This window comes from Anguilla rostrata, chromosome 3, assembly GCF_018555375.3.
Source record: "Anguilla rostrata isolate EN2019 chromosome 3, ASM1855537v3, whole genome shotgun sequence".
Taxonomy (NCBI): Eukaryota; Metazoa; Chordata; class Actinopteri; order Anguilliformes; family Anguillidae; genus Anguilla; species Anguilla rostrata.
Window position 1 is genome coordinate 14,606,276 of NC_057935.1, and position 23,497 is coordinate 14,629,772.

The 23,497-nt window shown below is 53.3% G+C and overlaps 1 protein-coding gene across 1 annotated transcript in view; it reads left to right on the plus strand.

The window, feature by feature from the left end:
• Window positions 1-23,497, plus strand: part of ctnna1 (catenin (cadherin-associated protein), alpha 1) — a 112,362-nt gene that overhangs the window by 10,364 nt on the left and 78,501 nt on the right. Inside the window, exons 4-7 of the mRNA XM_064326427.1 lie at window positions 3,141-3,307; window positions 4,575-4,694; window positions 6,903-7,172; window positions 12,506-12,709. Of these exons, the coding sequence (XP_064182497.1) occupies window positions 3,141-3,307; window positions 4,575-4,694; window positions 6,903-7,172; window positions 12,506-12,709 (761 nt within the window). The remainder of the gene's footprint in view (window positions 1-3,140; window positions 3,308-4,574; window positions 4,695-6,902; window positions 7,173-12,505; window positions 12,710-23,497) is intronic.

Sequence of the window (23,497 nt, forward strand, 5' to 3'; positions counted from 1 at the left end):
GCTACCCCCACCAGCGTGTGTGCCTGCTACTGCTACCCCCACCAGCGTGTGTGCCTGCTACTGCTACCCCCACCAGCGTGTGTGACTGCTACTGCTACCCCCACCAGCGTGTGTGACTGCTACTGCTACCCCCACCAGCGTGTGTGCCTGCTACTGCTACCCCCACCAGCGTGTGTGACTGCTACTGCTACTGCTACCCCCACCAGCGTGTGTGACTGCTACTGCTACTGCTACCCCCACCAGCGTGTGTGACTGCTACTGCTACCCCCACCAGCGTGTGTGACTGCTACTGCTACCCCACCAGCGTGTGTGCCTGCTACTGCTACTGCTACCCCCACCAGCGTGTGTGACTGCTACTGCTACTGCTACCCCCACCAGCGTGTGTGACTGCTACTGCTACCCCCACCAGCGTGTGTGCCTGCTACTGCTACTGCTACCCCCACCAGCGTGTGTGACTGCTACTGCTACTGCTACCCCCACCAGCGTGTGTGCCTGCTACTGCTACCCCCACCAGCGTGTGTGACTGCTACTGCTACCCCCACCAGCGTGTGTGCCTGCTACTGCTACCACCACCAGCGTGTGTGACTGCTACTGCTACTGCTACTGCTACCCCCACCAGCGTGTGTGACTGCTACTGCTACTGCTACCCCCACCAGCGTGTGTGACTGCTACTGCTACTGCTACCCCCACCAGCGTGTGTGACTGCTACTGCTACCACCACCAGCGTGTGTGACTGCTACTGCTACCCCACCAGCGTGTGTGCCTGCGGGCCTCTGCAGTGTGGGAAGACTAAACAGGAGTGACCCCCCCCCCCCCCCCCCTTCTGTCCTGTATGTAATTTCCCCCCCCCCCCCAACTAGATTTGTGTTTTTATATTTTTAAATGTGTTTGCACATATACTGCTGTTTTTTCACTTAAAGAATCAATAGGAAATTTATCACACACATGCAACTGGAACTAGTGGAATGGTATAATTCAGCGATGAGAGGCCATTCGGTTGCCTCACTGGTGATACCATTGGTCAGTGCGTGGCCTCGGGCGATGCTGTTGGTCAGCGCGCGACTGCTCACTCGGTATATGATTGGTCTGAAACCGCCAACCACCTTCACCGCCGAAGTAAAGACTAACAGCGAGTTCGGAATGTGTTCTCATTAAATTGGATGACATTTAAATTTCCATGATTATTGCCTCTCGGCTTGTGTTTTATAACGCTTCTTCGCTTATTCTCATGAGTGATCTTAACAAGCCAAGAAAATTCTCCCTTTTAAAATTGAAAAGCTTAAAAATCTGACTATCGGAGAGCCATCAGACAACCGTGAGGTCATTAGCGCTGCTTTTGAATCCGTCTTAGTTTATTGCCTTTTCTAAAGAGTTCTCAGAAGTCTTGAAAGGCAATATAATTTGCACCCGTTCTTGATCTCGAGTACATTTTCTGGCTGCTCGGAGGATTTTGTTCAGATAAGGACTCCTGCGCTCGACATGCTCGACTGTAGCCCGTGGTCTTCGTTTCGCTCCGCAGGCTGTAACGCTTTACCACTTCCTGTTAATCACGCGGCGGCTTCAAGGTTTAACTGCCATTTGCCTTTTATGATGAATTAAAATTTAAAAACGGGATAAAACCGTGGACACATCCATCTCATTCTTTATATTTGATTGTAAATACAATTTTCGTTTTTATTTCTCGATTTTTAATGATGAAAACTTATATCGTTCATTTCTTTAAACGTCTTCTAATAAAAGGCGCTGTGTACGTTTTTAAGAGCGCGTTCCGTTGATTTACGCGCTGGAGGAAGGCGCTGATCCTGGCTGGAGGAACACGGATCACCCCGCCTTCGCGTGGGCCTGGTTTGCGTGCCGTTTTAATGAATTGCAGTTTTTCGCGCCCGTGGCTGTCCACGCCTCCCGGAGCGGAGCCGTTTTGAGCGAAGCGTGTTCTTCGCGCCCCGGCGCGACTCGGCTGCGAGGTCGGGCTTTCAAAAGAAACGGAAGCACACGGCGCATCGCCTGGGTCGTATGAAGTTAAAAAGAAAAGAAAAAGGAATTATTGGCAGCACTGCAGTCCAGTTCTTGTTGTAATTGGGTGGGTGTGTGGACTGTATGTGAGCGAGGGGGAGTTAGCGGTTAGCGGTTGAGGGTGGCTGTTGGAAGGCCTTGTTGTTGCGGCTGGTACGTGACCCCGTTTGAAGCGCTCTCCTTTGTGCGAGGACGGGGTTCAGAGGGCGCGCGGTCCTCACAGCGAGGCGCGCGGGGGGGTCGTGTGCGGGAGCTGTTCTTCAGTGAGCGCCTTCCGTCGCAATTAACCGCCGGGCCGGCGTCGGCCCAGCGCCGGGCGCCGCCGGAGGCTGAAAGAGCTGCTGACATGAGGCTTCTCGAAGATGGAGAACCCCCCCCAACCCCCCCAAGCCCCCTGGTTGCCTCTCACCTGGTGCAGTGCATCTTGGGTATAAACAAGGAGTGGTTTGCGTTCTGGATGATGGCATTTGGCGACTCTGCCTTACCGCCACGTTGGCACGGTCCTCAAACAAATTTGATGCTGGAGGACAGCAGGCTCTCCTACGTGATTGAGTTGCACTTTGTGCATTTGTACCGACTCTCATGCGTCATCCTAATCTTATGATCCTTGTTCTGTTTTTCAGTTATGTTGTCTACTGCTGCGTGAGTCTTAAGACAGACTAGCGTTTGGGACTTTGTGAATGGCTGTGCTATAAGCCAGCCAATGATCAGTCGTGCATGAAACCGTTTTCATTTTGACACGTCTGGTCATCGTAGGGTTGACATAACATAGAGTGCAAAGCTTTATGTACTGCATACCATACTTAACCTAACATACTTAATTTCAATGGCAGTAAAATACTTTTATAGGAAGCCTCTATTTTCATTAGTTTTCTGTGCTAAATTATTATTTCTTATTACATTTCTCTTTGAAAATTCTGAAATACCTTAGGGAGGTTTTTCAAACCAGCGCGTGAAGCAGAATGGCATTTGACCCAAATGTGATTAGATTTTCTGAGAACAGATAATGGTAGTATTTTTTTTTTTTGACGTGTCTCATTGTGGGCGCAGGCATGTTTAGAAGCGTGAGTAGCAGGGCTGTGGCTAGGCTAACTCCTCCTCTGTCCCCCGCCCGCGTCCCTGCCCAGGCGATTCCATGAAGACGGCGTCGGGCGAGTTTGCGGAGGACCCCTGCTCCTCGGTGAAGCGGGGGACCATGGTCCGGGCCGCGCGCGCCCTCCTGTCCGCCGTCACCCACCTGCTGGTGCTCGCCGACATGGCCGACGTCTACAAGCTCCTGCTGCAGCTGAAGCTGGTGAGCCGCTCGACCGGTCCCGCCCCCCCCTGGGCGGAGCCCTGCTTCGGCCACACCCCCGGAGGGGGAGGGCATCTGGCTCCCGGCCCCTCCCACTTTTCCTTTTTTTTCCCCTCCCTCTCCCCTGCAGTGCTTCCCTTCTACTCTCCTCCCCCTGCTTGTCTTCTGCTCTCCCTCCACCCTTTTCTCTTCCCTTCTGCCCTCCCTTCATTCCCCTCGCTCGTCTTCCTCTCCCCCCCCAGGTTCCTTTTTCCTGCTCCCTCCTCCTCCTCTCCATCCTGGGGCCTTGCTCTGAGATGTGTTCTGGTTTAGAGGCCCTGCCAGCTGGACTCCACGGGCCCCCCTGGAGCCTCAAACTTAAAAAAAAAAAAAAAAAAGAGAAAATAAAAATATTCCTCCTTATGTTCCCCTGCCGGGATTGAGATTTTTCAATCTATCCTTTATTTTATTTCTCTCTCTCCCCCCCCCCCACCACAACCCCACCCCCCCGACCCACATGTCTTCACCCATCCGTGTCCCTGACGTCTGCTCCAGCTGACATTTCATATTCCGCTTTCCAGTTTGCCTTCCAGCGCAATCACGGCTCGGCCTCCTAATTTCCCCCTTTTCCGCTAATGCTTTCCTTTCCCGGCGCCGCGGCTTCTGCGCGTCTGACGAATGCCTGGCTTTGGACCGCCGCCGCCGTCGTTTCCTTTAATTGGCGCGCTGATTAATTTGGCGGCGCGCGTGCGCTGGTTAGCTCGTGTCGTTTATTTGCGTCCCGGGCGCATTTGGCAAAAAAAGAAGAAAAAACGTGCAGACAAATTGGCTGCCCCCTTCCGCTCTCCCGCAGATTGGAAAGCACCCTCCGTGCCTCCCCTCCATCTCCTGCTAATGACGACGCTTCTCCCTTCTCCATTAAGCCAAAGCTTTCACTACAAAAAATTTTGGGCAAATGTACAAGGAGGTATCGAGCGTTTAGCAAAACAGCGCCAGGCGGCGCGTTTGTTTCATAACCCGCTATTTTACAAACCCTCTATTTTACAAACCCGCTATTTTACAAACCCCCTATTTTACAGACCCGCTATTTTACAGACCCGCTTTTTTACAGACCCGCTATTTTACAAACCCGCTATTTTACAGACCCGCTGTTTTACAGACCGCGCCGCTTTTCTCGCTGCAAGGGTTAGCGATCGCTGCGAGGGTTAGCGATCGGCGCGTTGTGCGAAGTTTCGCCGGTGTTTTGTCGCGCCGTTCTGACCCATGAAACCCCTTTCCCATTGCGCAGGTGGAGGAGAACCTGGTGAAGGTGCGCAACGCGGGGACGGAGCAGGACCTGGGCATCCAGTACAAGGCCCTGATGCCCGAGGTGGACAAGCTCAACATGATGGCGGCCAAGAGGCAGCAGGTACCGGTCTCGCCGTCGTCAGCCGAAAGAGAGAGAGAGAGAGCGCGCGTATCCATTTAAACGCGCCTCGCACGTCCGGCCCTCGAGTGGTAGCACTCGAGGTCATGACTGAAGGGTTGTGATTTAATTTGGTATTCTAATATCCCCCCCGCCCCCGCCCCCGCCCTCGCTCTCTCTCCACGAACGCTGAAGTGACTCCCTCCCCGTGCGCCGTGCGAAGCTCTGGCTCTTTCTGCGTCAGCGCCGACCCCCCGCAGAGAGACCCGCGCTCGCTCGCTCTTACCGCCGGGAAAGAACGAGGAGCACCGGCGAAATCTCCCCCAGTGCCGGGGTTTAGGCCCGTCCTTCATTAATGCCGCTGTGAAAATCAGATTGGGTTATTCCTCTCTTAATTTTAATGGTGAAAACCAGAATTCGATGTGGAGATGAGTAGCGATGGTGTCGCTCATCACGGCGATGGAAATTGGGGTCTGTGTCTTCTCCTCGTCTTTGTCATCAAGTGCTGCTCTAAAAAAAAACTCCTTTCTGATGATGCATGGATGTGACCATCCTCATCCTCAGACTGAGAAGTCTGATTGGTCAGGTTGAAGCAGAGCCTCTGGAAATTGTGCAGAATTTGATGGACCCATGTTAAAAAAAAACACGTCCCTGTTGAGCTGACACCCGAACGCTCCCCTGATTCACGGGGTCCCACACATCGAATGCACCCCTGTTTCAGTTGGAAAAACGAGCTTGGGTCAAGTCCTAACTCAGGAAGGAGTTTCAGGCCTCGGGGTCAGGTGCAGCCGAACCGCGACAGCACAGCTTGTAGAACAGCAGTTGGACTGCTTTAGTGAGAGATGGGGAAGCCTGGTCAGATCTGAAGCAGCTGTATATACGCAGGTCTTTGTTTATACCAGTTACACTGACTGGGGTCATTACAAAAGCTGCTTGTGCAAACAATGCTTTACTTGTAGATCAGGCCTCCGTAGAATGCTTCCTATCAGGATGAGAGAATAGTCTTCAGCAGTCATTCATGAGTTTAATCAGCGAGCATCGCTAAAATACTAGAGGTATGAAATATGGGGTGCTCAGCAAGGGCCGATCCGTTTCGGGATTTTGTGCCAACTTCGGCTCTGAATGATTTAATTAGCTCAATCGTATCTTGATCTGACACTCGTGTAAGCACCGGCTACAGCCTCAGACTCCAAGTGTATCGTAAAGGTTTTACTGTGCTCGAGTACCACGGCGAACCGGCGTAGTTTACAGAGCTGTCAGAAAAGTAAAACTAATGTAATTGGTCGGAAGAAAAACCCGCGCACGGATGAGCCCTCCAGGACCGGAGTCGTGCAGCCCTGGCGCAACCGATGGGGTGGAGTAAATAAAGAGCGAAAGTTGGCAGGAAATCCGGAGACGGATGCGTCCCCTGCAGGAACGGGATTCCCCCCACTCCTGGCCTAAGTGATTAATAAGGGGGACATCACCGTCTTGGGTGCTGTGATAAATCGTGAGGCGCCCTGGCAGGCCAGTCGATAGTTATGGCAGGTAAGATGTGAGCTATCGCAGCTATCGAGCGGCGCCCTTGTTTATTTATCGGCGAGAGATGTGTCATTTAATTTCTCGCTATTTTTATTTTTTTTACTTCTCCTTCCTCGTTTGGTTAATTGCGATTCTTCGAGAAGAGGAGACGCTGAACGCGGGCCTTTGCGGGGGCGACGCTGCTCCTGGCTGCTGATTGGCTGCAGCGTCTGTTTGAGCCTGTTTATGCGGGCCCGCGAGGCTAATTCTTCCTGCTGCATTATTGCCGTGTGACACCTTTCTGACAGCGGGGAAATGACGGCGCGGCCAGGTGCTGCTGAGGATGACTCAGTTAAACGGAGGCAGTTTGTCAGCGGGCGTGAGCGAATTGTGCTTTCGGAAAAAAACGATTTTTAAGGAACTGCGAGCTACACTGGAGTAAAAAAAACAAAACAAAAGCGAAAAACAACTAAAAAAACAAAACAGGAAAAAATGTTTTAAGGGGTGCGGCTGGCTTTTTAAAGGGATTGGTTGTTAAAAGGGGTGGGGCATTAAACAGGGATGGGGTGTCAAAGGGGGCGGGGCCAGATGTTAAAGAGGGTTTGTAACTAAACATGGGCCGGGCGGTAAAATGGGCGGGGTCAGACATTAAAAGGGGCATGTCATCAAACTGGGCGGGGTTGTTAAAGGGGCGGCGTCTCCTCGTTCCAGGAGCTGAAGGACGTCCACCACAAGGACCAGATGGCGGCGGCGCGTGGCGTTCTGCAGCGCAACGTGCCCATGCTGTACACGGCCTCGCGCGCCTGCCTGCAGCACCCGGACGTGGCGGCCTACAAGGCCAACCGCGACCTGATCTACAAGCAGCTGCAGCACGCCGTGTCCGGCATCTCCAACGCCGCCCAGGCCACCGCCTCCGAGGACGCCGCCCTCAACCAGGGGCCCGGCGGCGGCGAGCTGGCCTACGCGCTCAACAACTTCGACGTGAGTGTCTCCCGCGTGTGAGTGTGTGAGTGTGTGAGTGTGTGAGTGTGTGAGTGTGTGAGTGTGTGAGTGCGCATTGCGCCGAGAAATTCAACACCCTGTACCGGATACTGTCCATATCAAGGGTCCTCAGCTCTTTCCTAGAACCGCTGGGTCTGTTCTCCTGCGCCCTGATTGGCTGCCTTCCTCGTACCCCCCCCCTCCCGCTCCCTTCGTCCTGCTCAGCCGTGTGCCAGGCTGAATGTCTTTATCAAAGAAAAGTCACTTTATGCAGGCTTTTTTATCGCCCGTCCTCAAAACTTGTTACGCTCCGAGCGTGATTTAGCGGCGTGCGCGGCGCTAATACTCGGGGAGATTTATAAAATGCTCGGAGCGGTGCTTCAGAGGCCCCTCCAGGGACTGCGCTTCAGACAGCAGGAGATATGAAGAGTGCGGACGGCTCCAATGGCCTGCTCTCATCAGTTAACGTTCCCGGGGTGTTTTACTACCCCGTCTCAACTTGGCCGGAAAAGCGCTTCCCACCGCAGCGCCGGGACGATGCGTTCCGCATTCAGAGGGAAAGTTTTAAATCTAATCATCCGCCAGCGACACCCGGAGTTACCCCCGCCGGGGGAAAAAACCCCGAAAATGATTTTGGCGTGTTTATAATAGCCGCCCGTGTTAATATTGGCTTATTCTTAATTAGTTGAACTAATGGGCAGACCTTTAATTAGCTTATGCAAATAACAGGCCCCTTGTCCCCATGTCCGTTCATCAAATATTAATATTTAATATAACCCGGTGCTTGTGTTTTTGCTCCGGAGGTTGAGCGCGCCCAGAAGCGTTCGATTCCGGCCTCAGAATTCTCCGGAAGGTTTCTGATACAGGGCTGCGGGGCGCGTTCCGGGGGGTTTTTGTTGCCGTAGATACGGCTGAAAAGGTGGGGGTTTTTTTTTTTTTTTTTTTTTTGCCGTGAAGCTCAGAGTCGTCACCTTTGACGGGAAACGGGCACCCCGCCGCGAGGTTCGCGGTTTTCCACGCGGGGTGGAAGACGGACGACGCGCTCTCGGATCAGTGCCTTTTCCGAGCGGGGATTCCGATCTCCCGTAATTAACGCTTGCGAGTCCGGGGGGGTGACTCAGCGCTGACTCACGCCGCTCCCCTGTCGCTAATGAAGACTGGCCAACGGGGCCGACCTTTGGAAAGCACCGCTTTAATAAGGGGGTTTATCCAGGTCACACTCGCTTAGCCATGCTAAATGTCAGGTGGTCTGACAGACATTAGGCAAAGTACGGAGTCGCGCCCAACGCGGCTGCGGCTTCTGCTGAGAGCCCACCGATCGCGCGCGTTAAGGCGGCTTCGAAGAGGACGAGAACATGACCGTTAATTACGGAACCACGCCCGAGTTCAGGCTGCGCGCCCGTCGGAGACGGGCGGCGTTGAGTCACCTCGCTCGCTGCACGACCGGCCTTCCGCAGCGCGCCGTGCGATAGGTTAACGCTCGTCATCCTCACCCCCCCCCACAGCTGGCGGACGCGGCAGGCTCTCACCGAGGCGTCCGCGGCCGGGCTGAGCAGCGCTCCCTGCCCCGCGCGCGGTTTCCTTCCCCTTCTGACGTCGTCGAACCCCTGACCCTCCCCTCCCCTCTGCTCCTCTCCCCTGCCCACACACCCACCCTTCAGTCTCCCTTTCACTTTCCCTCTTTTCAAAGCCACCGGAGCCACAGGACCTCGCTGTCTCACCAAAAAGGAGAAGGAAAAGAAACAAAACCAAATGATGTGCTCGGATGTTGGTGTGTGTGTGTGTGTGTGCGCGTGTGTGTGTGGGAGGGAACGTGCAGTTCCTTTGTGCACCTGTAGGGGCAGCTCTTGAGTCATATTTGGCCCGCAGTCATTGAGTAGGAGCAGGCATCCGCGAGCGTGTGGACGGGGTATGAGGACTCGTGCAGACGGAGTCCAGCCATTGTTTTGGGCCGGGTCCCGCTGTGCTTTGCCTCAGATTGCCTGTGACTGCTGTCCTGGCCTGATGCACGCGCGGCCTGACTGCAGCCTGCGTCTGACCTGGTTGTACGGGGCAAACATAGTTGTGGGGGTTGTTTCGGCTTCCTCTTCCTGGAAAAAACTCTTCACAATCAGAAAGCCGCTGTGTCTGGGGGCAGTCTGAAAAATTCTGTAAATCTCTCTCTCTCTCTCCCTTTCTATTTTTCTCCATCTCTTTCTCCCTCTCACTCTCTTTCTGTTTTTCTCCCTTTCCCTCTCTCTCTCTCCCCTCTGTGCCTCTGCATCTGTGTCTTTTCGTCTCTGTCTTTGCCTCTCTCTGTCTCTCTTTCTCTGCCTGTCTGTGTCTCTCACTCTCTATTTCACCATCTCTCTTTCTCTCACTCCCTTTCCCTCTCTCTTTCTCTCTCTCTCTCTCTGGTTTCACCAGTCAGCAAACGGCAGGGAGGAGTAAATCACAAAGGGTTTTTTTTTATGATCATGAAGCAGTTTGCACGAAGCGGGGGGGGTTTGCGTTTCAATCCCCCCTGCGGCCCCTCCCCACAGAGCAGGGCTCCACGTCTTCCGAGAGTCGGGGGCCAAACGGAGGAGAGGGGAAAGTTCGGGGGTGGGGGGGTCACTCAGCGCAGCGCGTCCTTCAGAAAGCCCGAGGCGGGGAGGGCTAACAGCACATCAGTTTCCCAGCGTGCCTTGCAGCCGGTGACTGCTCCGACGCGGTCATCGCGCGCACAGGCTAGCCTGCTGGTCTGTTTGTTCCCCCGTTTTGTCGAATTCTTTCTTTGCGCAGCCGGATCTTCTTTGAGTGAGTCACTGTCTGGTTGCCGTGGAAACGTGACGCGCGGCAACGGGGGTCAGCGGCGATGTCGCTGGTAAACGTAGCTTTTTCTTACCTGACAAATTGTTGCATATTTCAGCAGGGGGGACCGGGGGAGTGGTGGAGGAGGGAGTGGGAGGTTTGTCAAAGTTGAAGATTGCTTATGCAGCCAGAGGCACCAACATTTTTACATACTTATCACTTTCTCAGCATGGTCCTTTACAGCTACCCCTCAAGAAGCCGAGCACGAACGAGCTGTCTGTTCCTTACTGCTCTTTAAATCACTGCTGCGCTATGCTACCTGTTTGCCTTAAATGGCCTCTGTATTCTGTGCTTTGAAACAGTGATGCACTCGCTGGACAGAGGAGGCAAGCCTGTCTGACAGGGCTTTATCTGCAACTGCACTGCATTGCATTGTGGGTAGGAGTTCAGACTGAACGTTGCCACTGTCGTAGACTAATCCTCGCATTTGAAGCTGTATGGTATGACAAGCCTGTCCTGGTTAACACCTTGATGACAGACCTGACCCTGGACCGTTGCTGATAACCAGGTCGATACTACTCTGACATCAGGATCTCGTTTGGGGGCTGCAGTTGAAGCATTCCACATAGTCGGGTCTATAACATACGCTATGAATCTTCTGGACCTGAATGGTTATTTCTTGATTAGATGATTGTAGTGTCTTTCAGCCTGGGCATTTTGGAGGGTGACTGCAGCGATCAGTTGGAGGACGGCCGTCACCCGTTCTTGAGCGACCTGCCTTTTTTCCACCCGGCCGTTGAATTAAAAATGAGTTTGGAATGCAGAAATGGCCTCGTTATTATCAGCGTGAGCAAATTAATGGATTTCGAGTGGCGATATTAAATCAGTCAGAGGCCTCGGCAGCGGAACAACAGCTCTAAAAACCTCGTTTTGGATGCTGTCCGCTCCAATCCCATACAGTGCCAATGGCCATTCCAAGGGCTCTTGAAAACCCCCACCCCCCCATGTCTATAGGTTAAGAGTGAGGCCTTATATAATCACTGGGCAGGGTCAGGGGTCAGTTAGTTAGCGACTGTAGTTTTTTGTACACTAGCGTTAGCATAGCATTGTCACGGGCTCATTTGCTCGCATTTGAGTTTCGGATGGAGAGTCCGGTCCGTAGCGGCGTCCGTCGAGGAGATAGGCCGACGCCCGCGGGACTGTGCTCAGCCCCTTCTCGGCCCCGCCTCCTCCCGGAGGAACATGCGTGCTGTACTACTTGAGCCCTTCTCTGTCCTTCTCTGCGCATCGATTGGGTTGTTTTTCTTGTAATGTTCTGTGTGTGCAGAACGTATCAGGTGTTATCTTGGTTTATAGCTGGATTTGTGTGTGTTTGTGCGCGCGCGCGCGTGTGTGTGTAATGTAGCCATATCTGCGGAACCCCACGCACACGCTGTTCACACAGTGTAAACTCTGTGTACCGTAATCACGGGTAAATGCTTGCGGTGTGTACCTGCGCGTCGGCACACGGGCGCGTGTGCGAAAGGAGGCTTCCTTCCTTTCACATTCATTAGCGGCCATTACGTTTCCAGGGGAGCCGGCGCGGAGCAGACAGAGGCAGATTAAAGCGGCTCTTCTCACACAGCGACCGTCTGTTCTGCACCGCTGCCTGACTGATACCAGCCTTTCATCGCTGCCTTCACACTCATGTTTTTAAATTGCTTACTCCGCTGCCCCCCACTACGCACGCACGCACGCCGTACCACACACACACACACACACACACACACACGCACTCGCTCCCACTGCAAGTGTGTAAAATTAATATTAGGCTAATGGGTTTTCTTGGGTAATCTCCTCTGATGTGCAAGGCGAATCCTTATCTCAAATAGGTGCTCCAGGATTACTGTATTTTAAATTGGACAGAGTCATTGCCTTTAAATAGCTCGGCGGATCCGAAGCGTAAAACATTCTGAAAGGCGCATCCCCACGAGTACGCTCTGGGCACCGGCACACACCCCGGGCCCTGCTGGCTGAGCCAGGCCGGTGAGCGGGCGCGAGTGTGTGTGTTTGTGTGTGAGTGTTGTGAGTGTTGTGTGAGTGTGTGAGAGACTGTGAGAACCGGGGGTGGTGTGTGTGGTGGTTGTGTAGTGTGAGTGTGGGGGTGTGTGGTGTGGTGTGGTGTGGGAAGGGATGGCCTGCGTGTGGGGGCCTGCTGGCTGTAACGTTAAGGGGGTCCCGGTGTGGTGCCTGTGCTGGTTCTGGACGGGCTGAGAGGGTTTACCCCCTACGGCGGCGCCTGGCCTCTGGAACCGGCCTTCAGTTCACCCCCCACCGCAGCTTTACCGCCATCTCTCAACTTGACACTACTTGTGCAGTCCCCGTATGAGAGCTGAAGTCTCTCAGTCTGTCAGCCTCTGTTCTATTCTTCCTCCTGTTCCTCCCCTCCTCTCTCACCCCCTGTCCCCTTCTCTGTGCTCTCCATCCGTCTCCTTCACTCTCTGAATTGAGTAAGCTCCACACGACAGGTCCGCTCACCCTGCGCCCCCGTCTCTCTCTCCCTCCGCCCCCCCCCCCAGCAGAAGCAGATCATCGTCGACCCCCAGAACTTCAGCGAGGAGCGCTTCCGCCCCTCCCTGGAGGAGCGCCTGGAGAGCATCATCAGCGGCGCGGCGCTGATGGCGGACTCGTCCTGCACGCGGGACGACCGGCGCGAGCGCATCGTGGCCGAGTGCAACTCCGTCCGCCAGGCGCTGCAGGACCTGCTGAGCGAGTACATGGGCAACGTGAGTCTGCGTCACACTGCTACGCACCGCGTTACGCTGTTTACACTGTTATACAACATCTTACACTGCCTTACGCACCGCGCTACGCTGTTTACACTGTTATACAACATCTTACACTGCCTCACGCACCGCGCTACGCTGTTTTACACTGTTATACAACATCTTACACTTTCTACGCCAGGTGTTTACACCTTTTTACACTGTTTACACACTTACCTTTTACAGTTTTACATTTTGCTTTTAAACTGTTTTACATATTTTACACAAATGTTTTACAAGTTTTACATCCATTCACATATTTTACACTTTTCATCTTACATTCACTTTCTATACATCTCTGTTCTACACTGCTCCACGTTGTTTTACACTTACTGATATTGGGTACATGCAAATTACGAGTCCCTATTCATGTGCCTTTAAACGTGTTGTGCGGGTCACTCAAACATGCTGACGCTGCTGTTCCCTGCTGATGCATGGGTGTCATGAGCCAGTCCATACTGACACTCCGCTGCTGACCCTGGGCCTGTTTCGGGCTTAAAGCCTTCCTCCCGCTTCTGTGTGCGTTACGATCGCCACGTACACTCCTGAGTGGAAGCTCTCTAGCTCCTGTTTTGGTGCATTTGGGCCCGTGTGTTAGACTTGGTTAATGTGGGTTCGGGTCTATTTGTGGCATTTCATTAGTGTCTTTGGACCCTGAGTGATGTGTGTTTGCATTCTGTTCTGTGCACCCACTGCTGTCTTAGGAGGACATTTCAGGAGCCATTTTAACACTGAGTTTATTTCAGGGAGTCCCCCTACATGCAAAATTGTTTTCTTTTTCCCAGTCTATATTTGCATGTTTATAATTATTCATACACTGGTAGTTCAGTTAAAACGTTGTGTGTGGGTGGGTGGGTGTGTGCCATGGTTTTTTGCAGTAATAACCATCTCTCTTCTGTAACGTGGAGAAATAGCTCGTTTGTGATTCGTGTTTGTGCCGATTTATTTATTATTATTTGCGGAGAAGGGAAAAAAGCTTGCATGTTCTTCTGGGTACTTGTTTTTTTTTTCTTGGGTAGAAATGGCACTTTGGTTCGCTCTGTGTTATTAGATAAAAATAAAGTACCCCCGCAGTTCCCTGCGTCTATTTTCTGCCTCCCCGGCGCCCGCCTCGTTCCCCGGCCCCCGTTCCGCAGTCAGCAATATCCCAGAATGCTCATTCCAGGGCTTTTTACCTTTCGCAACCCCCTTTGATTTAGCGCCGCGCTCGCCCGATCGCGATTTACGCGCTCGCCTCCGTCACTCATAAAAAGCCTCCCTCTTTTTTTATATATATATATGGAGTTCCTGTGGAAAGACCCGCCGCCTTGCTTGCGGGATGTCCCGGTTAAAAGGACAGCAGTTGTAGGTTTTAGGGAGCATGAAGCGGTGTGCCAGAGCTGAGGTAATGCTAGTAAAACACCGGTCTGCTCCGCTGAGCATCGCTGCAGGGCAGCCGTACTCAAGCCTGCCCCCCCGAGACCCGTGGCACCGCCGTTTCTCTTCTGCGCCCCATAGCTAATTGATCGCCTCTGATTGGCCGGAGATTTTGCTCCCCCGGGTGTCCCCGGTGTAAAATGGTTCCTGATTCGAGGGGAGGAACGAGGACCCAGCTGTGCTACTGGCCTGGAGGGGCAGCCAGGAGCTTTCCCGCAGTAGCGTTTCCCGCAGCAGCGTTTCCCGCAGTAGCGTTTCCCGCAGTAGCGTTTCCCGCAGCAGCGTTTCCCGCAGTAGCGTTTCCCGCAGTAGCGTTTCCCGCAGTAGCGTTTCCCGCAGTAGCGTTTCCCGCAGCAGCGTTTCCCGTAGCAGCGTTTCCCGCAGTAGCGTTTCCCGCAGTAGCGTTTCCCGAGTAGCGTTTCCCGCAGTAGCGTTTCCCGTAGCAGCGTTTCCCGTAGTAGCGTTTCCCGTAGCAGCGTTTCCCGTAGCAGCGTTCCCGTAGCGCTCCCGTGCAGCGTTCCCGCGCAGCGTTCGCAGCAGCGTTTCCCGTAGCAGTTTCCCGCAGTGCGTTTCCCGCAGTAGCGTTTCCCTAGGCGTTCCGATAGCTGTTCCGTAGCAGCGCTTGCCGAGCAGCGTTTCCGTAGCAGCGTTTCCGCAGTAGCGTTTCCCGTAGCAGCGTTCGCGCAGCGTTTCCCGTAGTAGCGTTTCCGCAGTAGCGTTCCGCAGTAGCGTTTCCGTGCCGTTCCCACAGCGTTTCCCGCAGTAGCGTTTCCCGTAGCAGCGTTTCCCGTAGTAGCGTTTCCCGCAGTAGCGTTTCCCGTAGCAGCGTTTCCCGCAGCAGCGTTTCCCGCAGTAGCGTTTCCCGTAGCAGCGTTTCCCGAGTAGCGTTTCCCGCAGTAGCGTTTCCGAGCAGCGTTTCCCGTAGTAGCGTTTCCCGCAGCAGCGTTTCCCGTAGAGCGTTTCCCGCAGCAGCGTTTCCGCAGTAGCGTTTCCCGCAGTTCGGAGCGTTTCCCGCAGTAGCGTTTCCCGTAGGCGTTTCCCGTAGAGCGTTTCCCGTGTAGCAGCGTTTCCCGTAGCAGCGTTTCCCGTAGCAGCGTTTCCGCGTAGCAGCGTTTCCGCAGAGCTTCGCAGCGTTTCCCGTAGCAGCGTTTCCCGCAGTAGCGTTTCCCGCAGTAGCGTTTCCCGTAGCAGCGTTTCCCGCAGTAGCGTTTCCGCGTGAGCGTTTCCCGTAGCAGCGTTTCCGACAGGTCCGAGTAGCGTTTCCGAGCAGCTTCGCAGAGCGTTTCCCGTAGTAGCGTTTCCCGCAGTAGCGTTTCCGCAGTAGCGTTTCCCGTAGCAGCGTTTCCGCAGAGCGTTTCCCAGTAGCGTTTCCCGTAGCGCGTTTCCCGAGTAGCGTTTCCGCAGTAGCGTTTCCCGTAGCAGCGTTTCCCGTAGTAGCGTTTCCCGTAGCAGCGTTTCCCGTAGCAGCGTTTCCCGCAGCAGCGTTTCCCGCAGTAGCGTTTCCCGTAGCAGCGTTTCCCGTAGTAGCGTTTCCCGCAGTAGCGTTTCCCGTAGCAGCGTTTCCCGCAGCAGCGTTTCCCGCAGCAGCGTTTCCCGTAGCAGCGTTTCCCGTAGCAGCGTTTCCCGCAGTAGCGTTTCCCGTAGCAGCGTTTCCCGCAGCGCTCTGACACGGCCGCTGGGTTTCCTCGCGGGTTTCGCGGGTGAAGCGCTGGCCTCGATTCAGGGAACGCCGCGTTCCCTCCTAAGTTTCAGCCGTGCGGCCAAACGGGCATCGCGGCTTCCCGCCATCACTGGATTTCAGAACCCTAGCGAAAACGTGATTTTTGCCAGATTTTGTATTTTTTATTTATTTATTTTTTTGCTCAATATTTTCTTGACATTCTGCGAAGAAATATGCTTGAGAACACTTTGCGTTTGGCAAACCGGCCTTACTGGGGGAAAGGGAGTCTGGCTTCACAGCTTGGCGGTGTTCGCGAAATTGGCACTTCATTCTTGGTCTGTGTCACGCAGAGACGACGTGCTGGGCTAGCAGCTTTCAGTAAAATGAGCTTGCGGCTTCATACCTGTTATTAGAGAGCGTGCCCCTGTTTAAACCTCTTCTCCTTTTAAACGTTTAGCCCACACGACGCAGACGCGTTGAATAGTACAGACGGGGCGGAGGTACGACATGCGCCAAATGACCGCTAATTTGCATATTCCGACCGTGAGATCCTTAACTGATCGCTTTGATCCTTTTCGGAGCATTGGACCAAGGGGAACCCGCCAGAGCCAGTGTAAGACCTGCTCCTCCTCATCAGTATTCACAGAGAGCAGAGGAGCCCACACCAAATAACTGATAATTCATTAATGTTATTAATTTTCCAGGCTCAGTGCGTGAGTGAATGCAGATCTCTTCTCAGTGAAACATGAAAAAAAAATGAGAAGCATTTTTTCGTTCCGCTCTCTGGGGGGGTGGAGGGTGGAAGGTGGGGGTTGCTGGGTAGTGTTGTTTCTTGCTGATGTCTCGTAGGCCACGGAACGCTTGAATGTCAGGCAGCTCAGAGCCGGGAGCGCCGGAGTGGCAATTTAAAATCGGAAACGAATTTGCGCGGGCGTTTGTTTCACCGAAGGTTACTCGACGTTCGGCGGCCTCGACGCCCCCCCCGCCCGCCTTCCTCCGTCGTCCTTGGTCCGTGAGTTTTACGAGCCGCTCCGCCGAAAAAAGCCCGGGCGCGGCCGCCCCGTGGGATTTACACGGGCGGGAAAAACAAAAGAGATGAGAGAACGGCGGAGAGAAAAGCTACTGCACACAACCCCCCCCAATCGCGCAGACCTGGGCTCCGCTCTCGACGCTCAGGCAACGTGAGAGGCGGAGGTCTGGGAAGAGGGTTCGGCGGCCCTCCGGATTGGCTCCGCTCCGCCACCCGCCGCCGCTCCCCGCTGCCGGCTAACGGCTCTTACGCTCTCACAGCGCGAAACGGGGAAAAACACTCATCGCATTCCGCGGCCAGTCTGGGGCGAACGCGCTCACGGCCGGCGAAAGACACCGCGGCGCATTAAGAAAGCGCGGCGGCGGCTAACCGCTAACCGCTAAGCTCTTTAGCGGCGTTTTTCGGGGCCCGAGCCCGCGGCTCTGCGGGATGAACAGGCGCTGGGGCCGCCGCCGTTAAAGGTTTAACACTCTCAGGCTAAACACGCGACCTGGGAGTAAACCTCCCCTTGGTTTTGAAATGCTACAGCCGCCGCGCCGCGCATTAGCATTCGAAAGGCTGCCGTCAAAAAAAAAGAAAAACGGGAGGAAAGGAAAAGGCGCAGTTTCCATTTCCCTGGCGAGTTGGGGAGCGGGCGGTAAGCCGCTCGCGCCGCCGCGAGTTACTGTTATTTACATTTTGTTTACATAATTATGTCTGTTTTCTCAGTGCTGTTTATTCCAGGCGTACAAACACGCCGCCGACTCCACGCTGCTTAACGAGGCTGCTTTTAGCCGGATTCGGGATGAAGCGATCGCTCGGGCACGCCCTCCTCCCTCCCCTGCCCTCCCACGCGGGTAATATTAATGATGCTCAAGTCTTATTTTTATATTAATGAAGTTTGTTTCGTTCACTTCTAGCTGGCGTTTGGAGCCTGGTGTTGATTCATTATTTAAGCCGTATGTATCAGGCCTTAGTTCTATGAAGATGGTCATAAAAAAACTGCAGTCCCTTGTTGCAGTTTGGACTTTGATGCATAGTTAAAAAAATAAATAAATAAATAAATTCGCCTCCTTCATCCATGAATTTCAAGCCTCGGATTCCAAACTCTTGTTATTGTTGCGGAAGAAAGTAGAAAAACCCTTGTGACGGTGTTTGAGAGGCACCATCAACCCTAAAATGGATGGAGCTCTCACTGTCAATCACTTTCCTTTGCCCGAATCGTAAGACCTTAATGTTCATGGCCCGACACATTGCTTTCATATTGGAGCGTCATTGATGTTATGTGTCCGTACAACTCGCTCTATGGTTCTTGGACCCTGCCCCCCTCCCCACCCTCCTCTGATGAAATGGGGGTGCTGAAGGGGGGGTCAGTCAGGGCCCCTGTAGATGGACCGGTTTTGCTATGGAAACCCAAATTGGTTCAGGAGGAATTGCACAGGGTGGAAGATTCTGGAAAACTATTTTAGCGGGCCCAACATATGCAGTGAAGTTTCACCGAGCTTGTATGCCTCTGAAGAATTGCACATTTCTCCCCATATTAGAGTCTGGGGTTATGAATTAGCAAGTTCCTGTCTGAAACATTTATCAGCATCAGGCCGCAATTTGAACATTTCACTTGTTAAACTTTCATGAACTTTGTTAGGATCTGCCAGTGTTCTATGGCTCTGCAGCAGCCTTTGCTCTGATGGAATAATATATCTGAGAAATGGTCAGCACGGCAGTGCGTAATCCATGAGTGAGTGCTATCCCTATTACACTCATTCTGACACACTGTGTTGAGTGTTATCAGTACAGTCATTCTGGTGTTTCCAGAGAAATGTTCAGTTCCAACCATGTTCAGTGTTATGTGAAGTAACGGTCATTTTGGCCCACTGTGTGTTGTCCTCAGTACGGTGGGACCATACACAGCAGGGCGACAGGTGATCAGGTTCTCAGCCTATCACGGATGGATCATGTGAACACATCGTCAGTTGTTGTCATATGTCATCCAGTCCTAATGGCCTAATTGGTCCATTTCGCTCAACCGCTTTCTTTCTCTCCCCCCTCCCCATATCTCTACCTCTCTCATTCTTTCCATCCCTATATATCTTCCCCTGCCTCCCTCTTTCCATTTCCTCTCATGTCTCGGTCTCCAGCTCTCTCTCTCTCTCTCTCTCTCTCTCCCCCTCTCTCTCCCTCTCCCTCTCCCTCTCTCCCTCTCTCTCTTGTCCATCTCTCTCCTCCTCCCTGAGCCTCTCCCTGAGAGGCTGCGCTTTCTCACTCTGCCCGGGCCTTTGGCTCCTTCTCTTCCGCTTCATCGGATGCGCTGATGACTCCTGCGGAATTCTCCGGAGCGGACCCAAGCCTCCGAAAACGCCCCTCCCGCGCCGCGGGGGTGCGAGCGAGCGTGCGGGCGCAGGGGCGTGTGGGCGGGGGCGCGGGCGAGCTCTGAAGCGGAGCTCAATAATTCATGGGCCAGCGGTGCCCGCCGCTGACCTGGTAAAAGCAGGTGGATGCTTTCTAGAGAAGGGAGCGGAGGAGGGGCGTCATCGGGGCAGCATTAAACGTGTGCCCCCCCCCATCTCCCCCGAATGTCCATTACCGGGATGGCCCGCGTGAGACACGGGACAGCTGGCCCCGACGCCCGCCGCTGCGCCCCTCCGCCCCTCCCGCCTTTTAAACGGCAGCGCGTCTCGCGGTACCCGTCTGGGGGAAAGATTTATTCATCACGCTCATCCTGCAGATATCCGTATCCACGGCAACTTGAGCAGCTCGCCGTTTTTCTATTACACAACGCGCCGTGGCCCGGTTAATGCTGAATTCGGCGTTGGCGGCGCCCCGGGGGAGACTGACCTGCTCTCGGTCAGGGCAAGAGGCCGAGCTGCCCCCCCCCCCCCCCGCCCCGCCCCGGCTGGCTCGCCTGTTCCCCCCCCGCCTGTTCGGCGGTAATGGCGAGCGGTCGGTTGGTGCTCTCTCACGTAGCGTCTGTGCTGCGTTCGGTCAGTGCTGTCGCAGTGGAGTCCAGCCGTAATCATGCTACACCTCCTCATGCGTAACGGTGTTGAGTGGAGGTGTTCGTGTGGCTGTCTCGTCCTTTTCACTGCCTCTCCAAGCGGAGCCGCAGGTAAGGCGCTGCTCTCCGGCGTCCCCCGCTGTCCTGCTTTTCCCACAGACAGCGGCGCGGCTGTTTGTTTGCATTCTTATGGAAATGTTCTTTGTAAATGGCCTTTCCGGCGAGGTTTTGAAAGCGTTTGGAAGGGGCGGCGCGGGAGGAACGTGTGAGTAATGCCAGCTTGAAGCCGGAAGCCCTCCAGACTGGGGCTAGCGTACCTGCGTCAGAACACTACTCAAATCAAGTAAAATTAGGTCTCTACTGGCCTTATGTTTTTCCGTCGATTGTACCGTCGAACATGCGGCTGTGTTGACGAAAAGCTAAAAAAGATCAAGGATGACTTGAGGACAAAGTCTTAAACATGCTGCACTTCACTCACCGTCTTTCCTGGCCAGTTAAGGACCCGAGTAGACGACTGTGGAAGCCTTGCATAACTGGCTCCATACGCTCTTAATTAACTTGCTGTCCCCAGCCGCGCCCCCCCCCCCCCCCCAACCCGCCACCATCAGGAGGCGGAGAATTCAATTTGGGGAATCGGGAGTCATGGCAACAAATCACAGACGAGTCATTGCGAGAGAAGTGCGTGCGTCACTCAAACCCTTCCCAGACAGGACCCACAGCGCAGTGATATGCAAACGGAGGAGGGGTGGGCGGGGACTAAAACTAAACAAAAAAAAAAACACAAAGAAACCTACCAACAAACAACGAAGTGTAATTCCATCCGTGCGGTTGTAATCTCATTTAAATGCATAATTAAAACAAATTACAGCACGCTCCGCCATATCAGGGGGAGAGATTTAATGTCCCAGAGGCTTTTGGAATATTTAAGACCCTCAATAAAACACAGACCTGTCACTAACGAGCTGTCAGATGGCTTTTCCCGGACCCCGGCCGCACGCCACACTCTGATTGGCCGCCCTGGCAGGGAGGATGAGATGTGGTTCCTCGCCGCGCTTTAATTATCGCAGCCTGAGATTGGCGGATGACTAATGCCCCGCCGCTCACCCTTCACCCCTCTCTTAAAAAAAAAAAAAAAAAAAAAAAAGCAACGCAGCGGTGCTTTTAATCGCTGTGGGCGGGGATGACCCAACCCAACATTAAGTAGTTGCTTGAATGTTCCAATGTGGAAGTACATTTTTTGTAAATATTCAGATTTATTGTGGAAACGATGCGCTTGGATGCTAACCAGCACTGTGAATGTAGTGTAACAGGTCCAGTCCTCTGGCACACGCCGAGATATTATTTCATTGTCCTGTTCAATAAGCGTACAGGCCAGCCAACTGATTTTTCACACCCTACGTGTCTGTGGCCACTAGTATTTGGCTGTGTTGCTTAAAATTCCTCCTATTATCTGCCGGTGTCAGCTTTTAGTGTGTGCGTGCGTGCGTGCGTGGGTGGGTGGGTATTTCGGTGGGTCAGTGCGTGGGTGGGTGTGTGTGAGTGCTTGCGTGCGAGTGCGTGTGTGTGCTTTGCCTCGCATTCAGGCTCTGAAAATCATGATTAATCAAAAAATCACACTTCTGCTGATTGTGTTAGACGTCTACCTTGTGAAGATACCGTGGCCTGGATTATGGGTGCTAATTGTTTCTAATTAAATAAATAATATCTGGGGATGTTCCTGGCTGTGCAGCAGTGCTTACAGTGACAGGGTGTCACTTTGTGCGACCGAGTGTAATAAAACATAACTAGGTCAGAAGCTCTTGTGGAGTGCTTCATCTTAACCCAGACCTGCTGTAGCCAGGTAACTAACTCCTGAAACTCCTCACCTGTGTGTTTGGGAGAGGAGAGCTTCAGTACTCAGTGTGGCAGTGTCTCTGTAATTTGCTGAGCCCATTTCCACACACACACAGCGGCCAGAAAATGGCAGCTTCTGCCCTCTGTAGGCGTCTTCGCTTCCTGTTCAAGCTCTTTCCCTGTGTGTAATCCACACAAAACATTCGAACACATGCGCGTGCACACACATGCACACACACACACACGCGCGGCAGGTTGAACTGTGTTACATGATGTTGGCAGTGTTTCTCATGCAGTCCCGGTCTTTGGGCTGATTTTCCTGGATCGATGGTGCAAAGATTCATCGCAGATTCACTGATCCGTTCATTAAATCATTAGGATGGGTAATCCCATTCACCCTGTTCACCGTAATAGCCCATTCTCATGCGATAAAGATCTGTCAATCTGCACATTATCGATCCAGGTGAGCCACAGCTTGTTCTGACTGAACTGCATGCCTGCAGTCCTGTGAGGCCCCTGCTTTCTGCCGTGCTCTGTGACCCTTCCTCCTGTGTGGCCCTTGTTTCTTTGTGACCCTCACCAGAGATTGAATGTTCGTATCATAACCAATAGACTGTGTTCCCTCCAAGACTAGAGTTTGACATCTCTGCTGTAAATGGTGGTTGGCCTCCCTCCTGAGCGGTGCGTCTGTGGCCACTCACTTCCTGTAGGCGGTGTGTCTTTTGTGCGTGCTCGGCCCTCCTTCCTGTAGGCGTTGGTTTGCTTTGGCTGTGCTGGCCCATCACTTCCTGTAGGCGATGGTTTCTTTTGCTGTTTCCTCTTCCTATTCCATTTGGTTCAAACTCCTTGTAATGTCCATGTGTGCATTTACCATCCCCCCCCCCCTCTTTTCTTTTTAATTTCTTCATCACCATATGTGGTTGGCTGTTGGAGGACCTTGACTGCCGTTACAAGGGTCAGGGTAGTGCATCTGTGTTCCTCCCTTCTCCAGTGCCTCAGTAATTACATTTAATAAATATTCAGAGGAAAGGAGAAAATTGCCTACCGACAGATAAATGAATTTCAGGGGAGAAGATTAATTTCCAAAGAGCTCAGAAAACAAATATTTCAATTACTTAGAATAGAACACAAACGACGCCACATGCTGTCAGGAGCGAGACAGGCGTCCAGATAGACGATTCATTCATTAGTGGGCTCTCTCGCTCTCTCTCTCTCCCCCCCCTCCTCTCCTCCCTCCCGCTCCCTCTCTCTTTTAGTCTCTTTCACACTCCTGTTAGAGCTGCCTCCCATTAAAAATCATGCACGCTCAGTTACGGGCCTTTAAAATAAGCGCTCCCTGGTAAATGTGTGTTTTCTTTCTCCCTCCAGTGAGATATCGCGTATATTATTAATTGGCCCATTTTGTGCTTTTTATTGTGTGCGGGGGGATGAGGATATAACCTTTATGAAGGTTGGGATCTAACGAGGGTTTAAAATTTTTGAGAAAACAATCGGACCTGCCGGTTCTGCAGGGGCTCATTGTTCAAGACCAGAGAGCTCATTTAGCTTCTCAGTTTTACGCTTTGGATCATTGGCTCTAATCTGTCATTTCCTTACAGTAGCTGATCCCTCTGACCCCCCCCCCCCCCCGCCGCAGAGCGAAGCGTCGCTAATTCCGCGTCGCTCCGAGCTTCACGCTCGCGCCGAGTCTTCGCTCTGGCCCATTGTTTGATGTTAATTGCTCTCTCTCTCTCTCTCTCTCTCCGAACGCACTTTTGACTCCCGTCTGTACCGCGGAGCTCCGCAGCGCGCGTTCAGAGGCGCCTTTAACGGCCTCGTTTCCGACGGTCTGAAAAG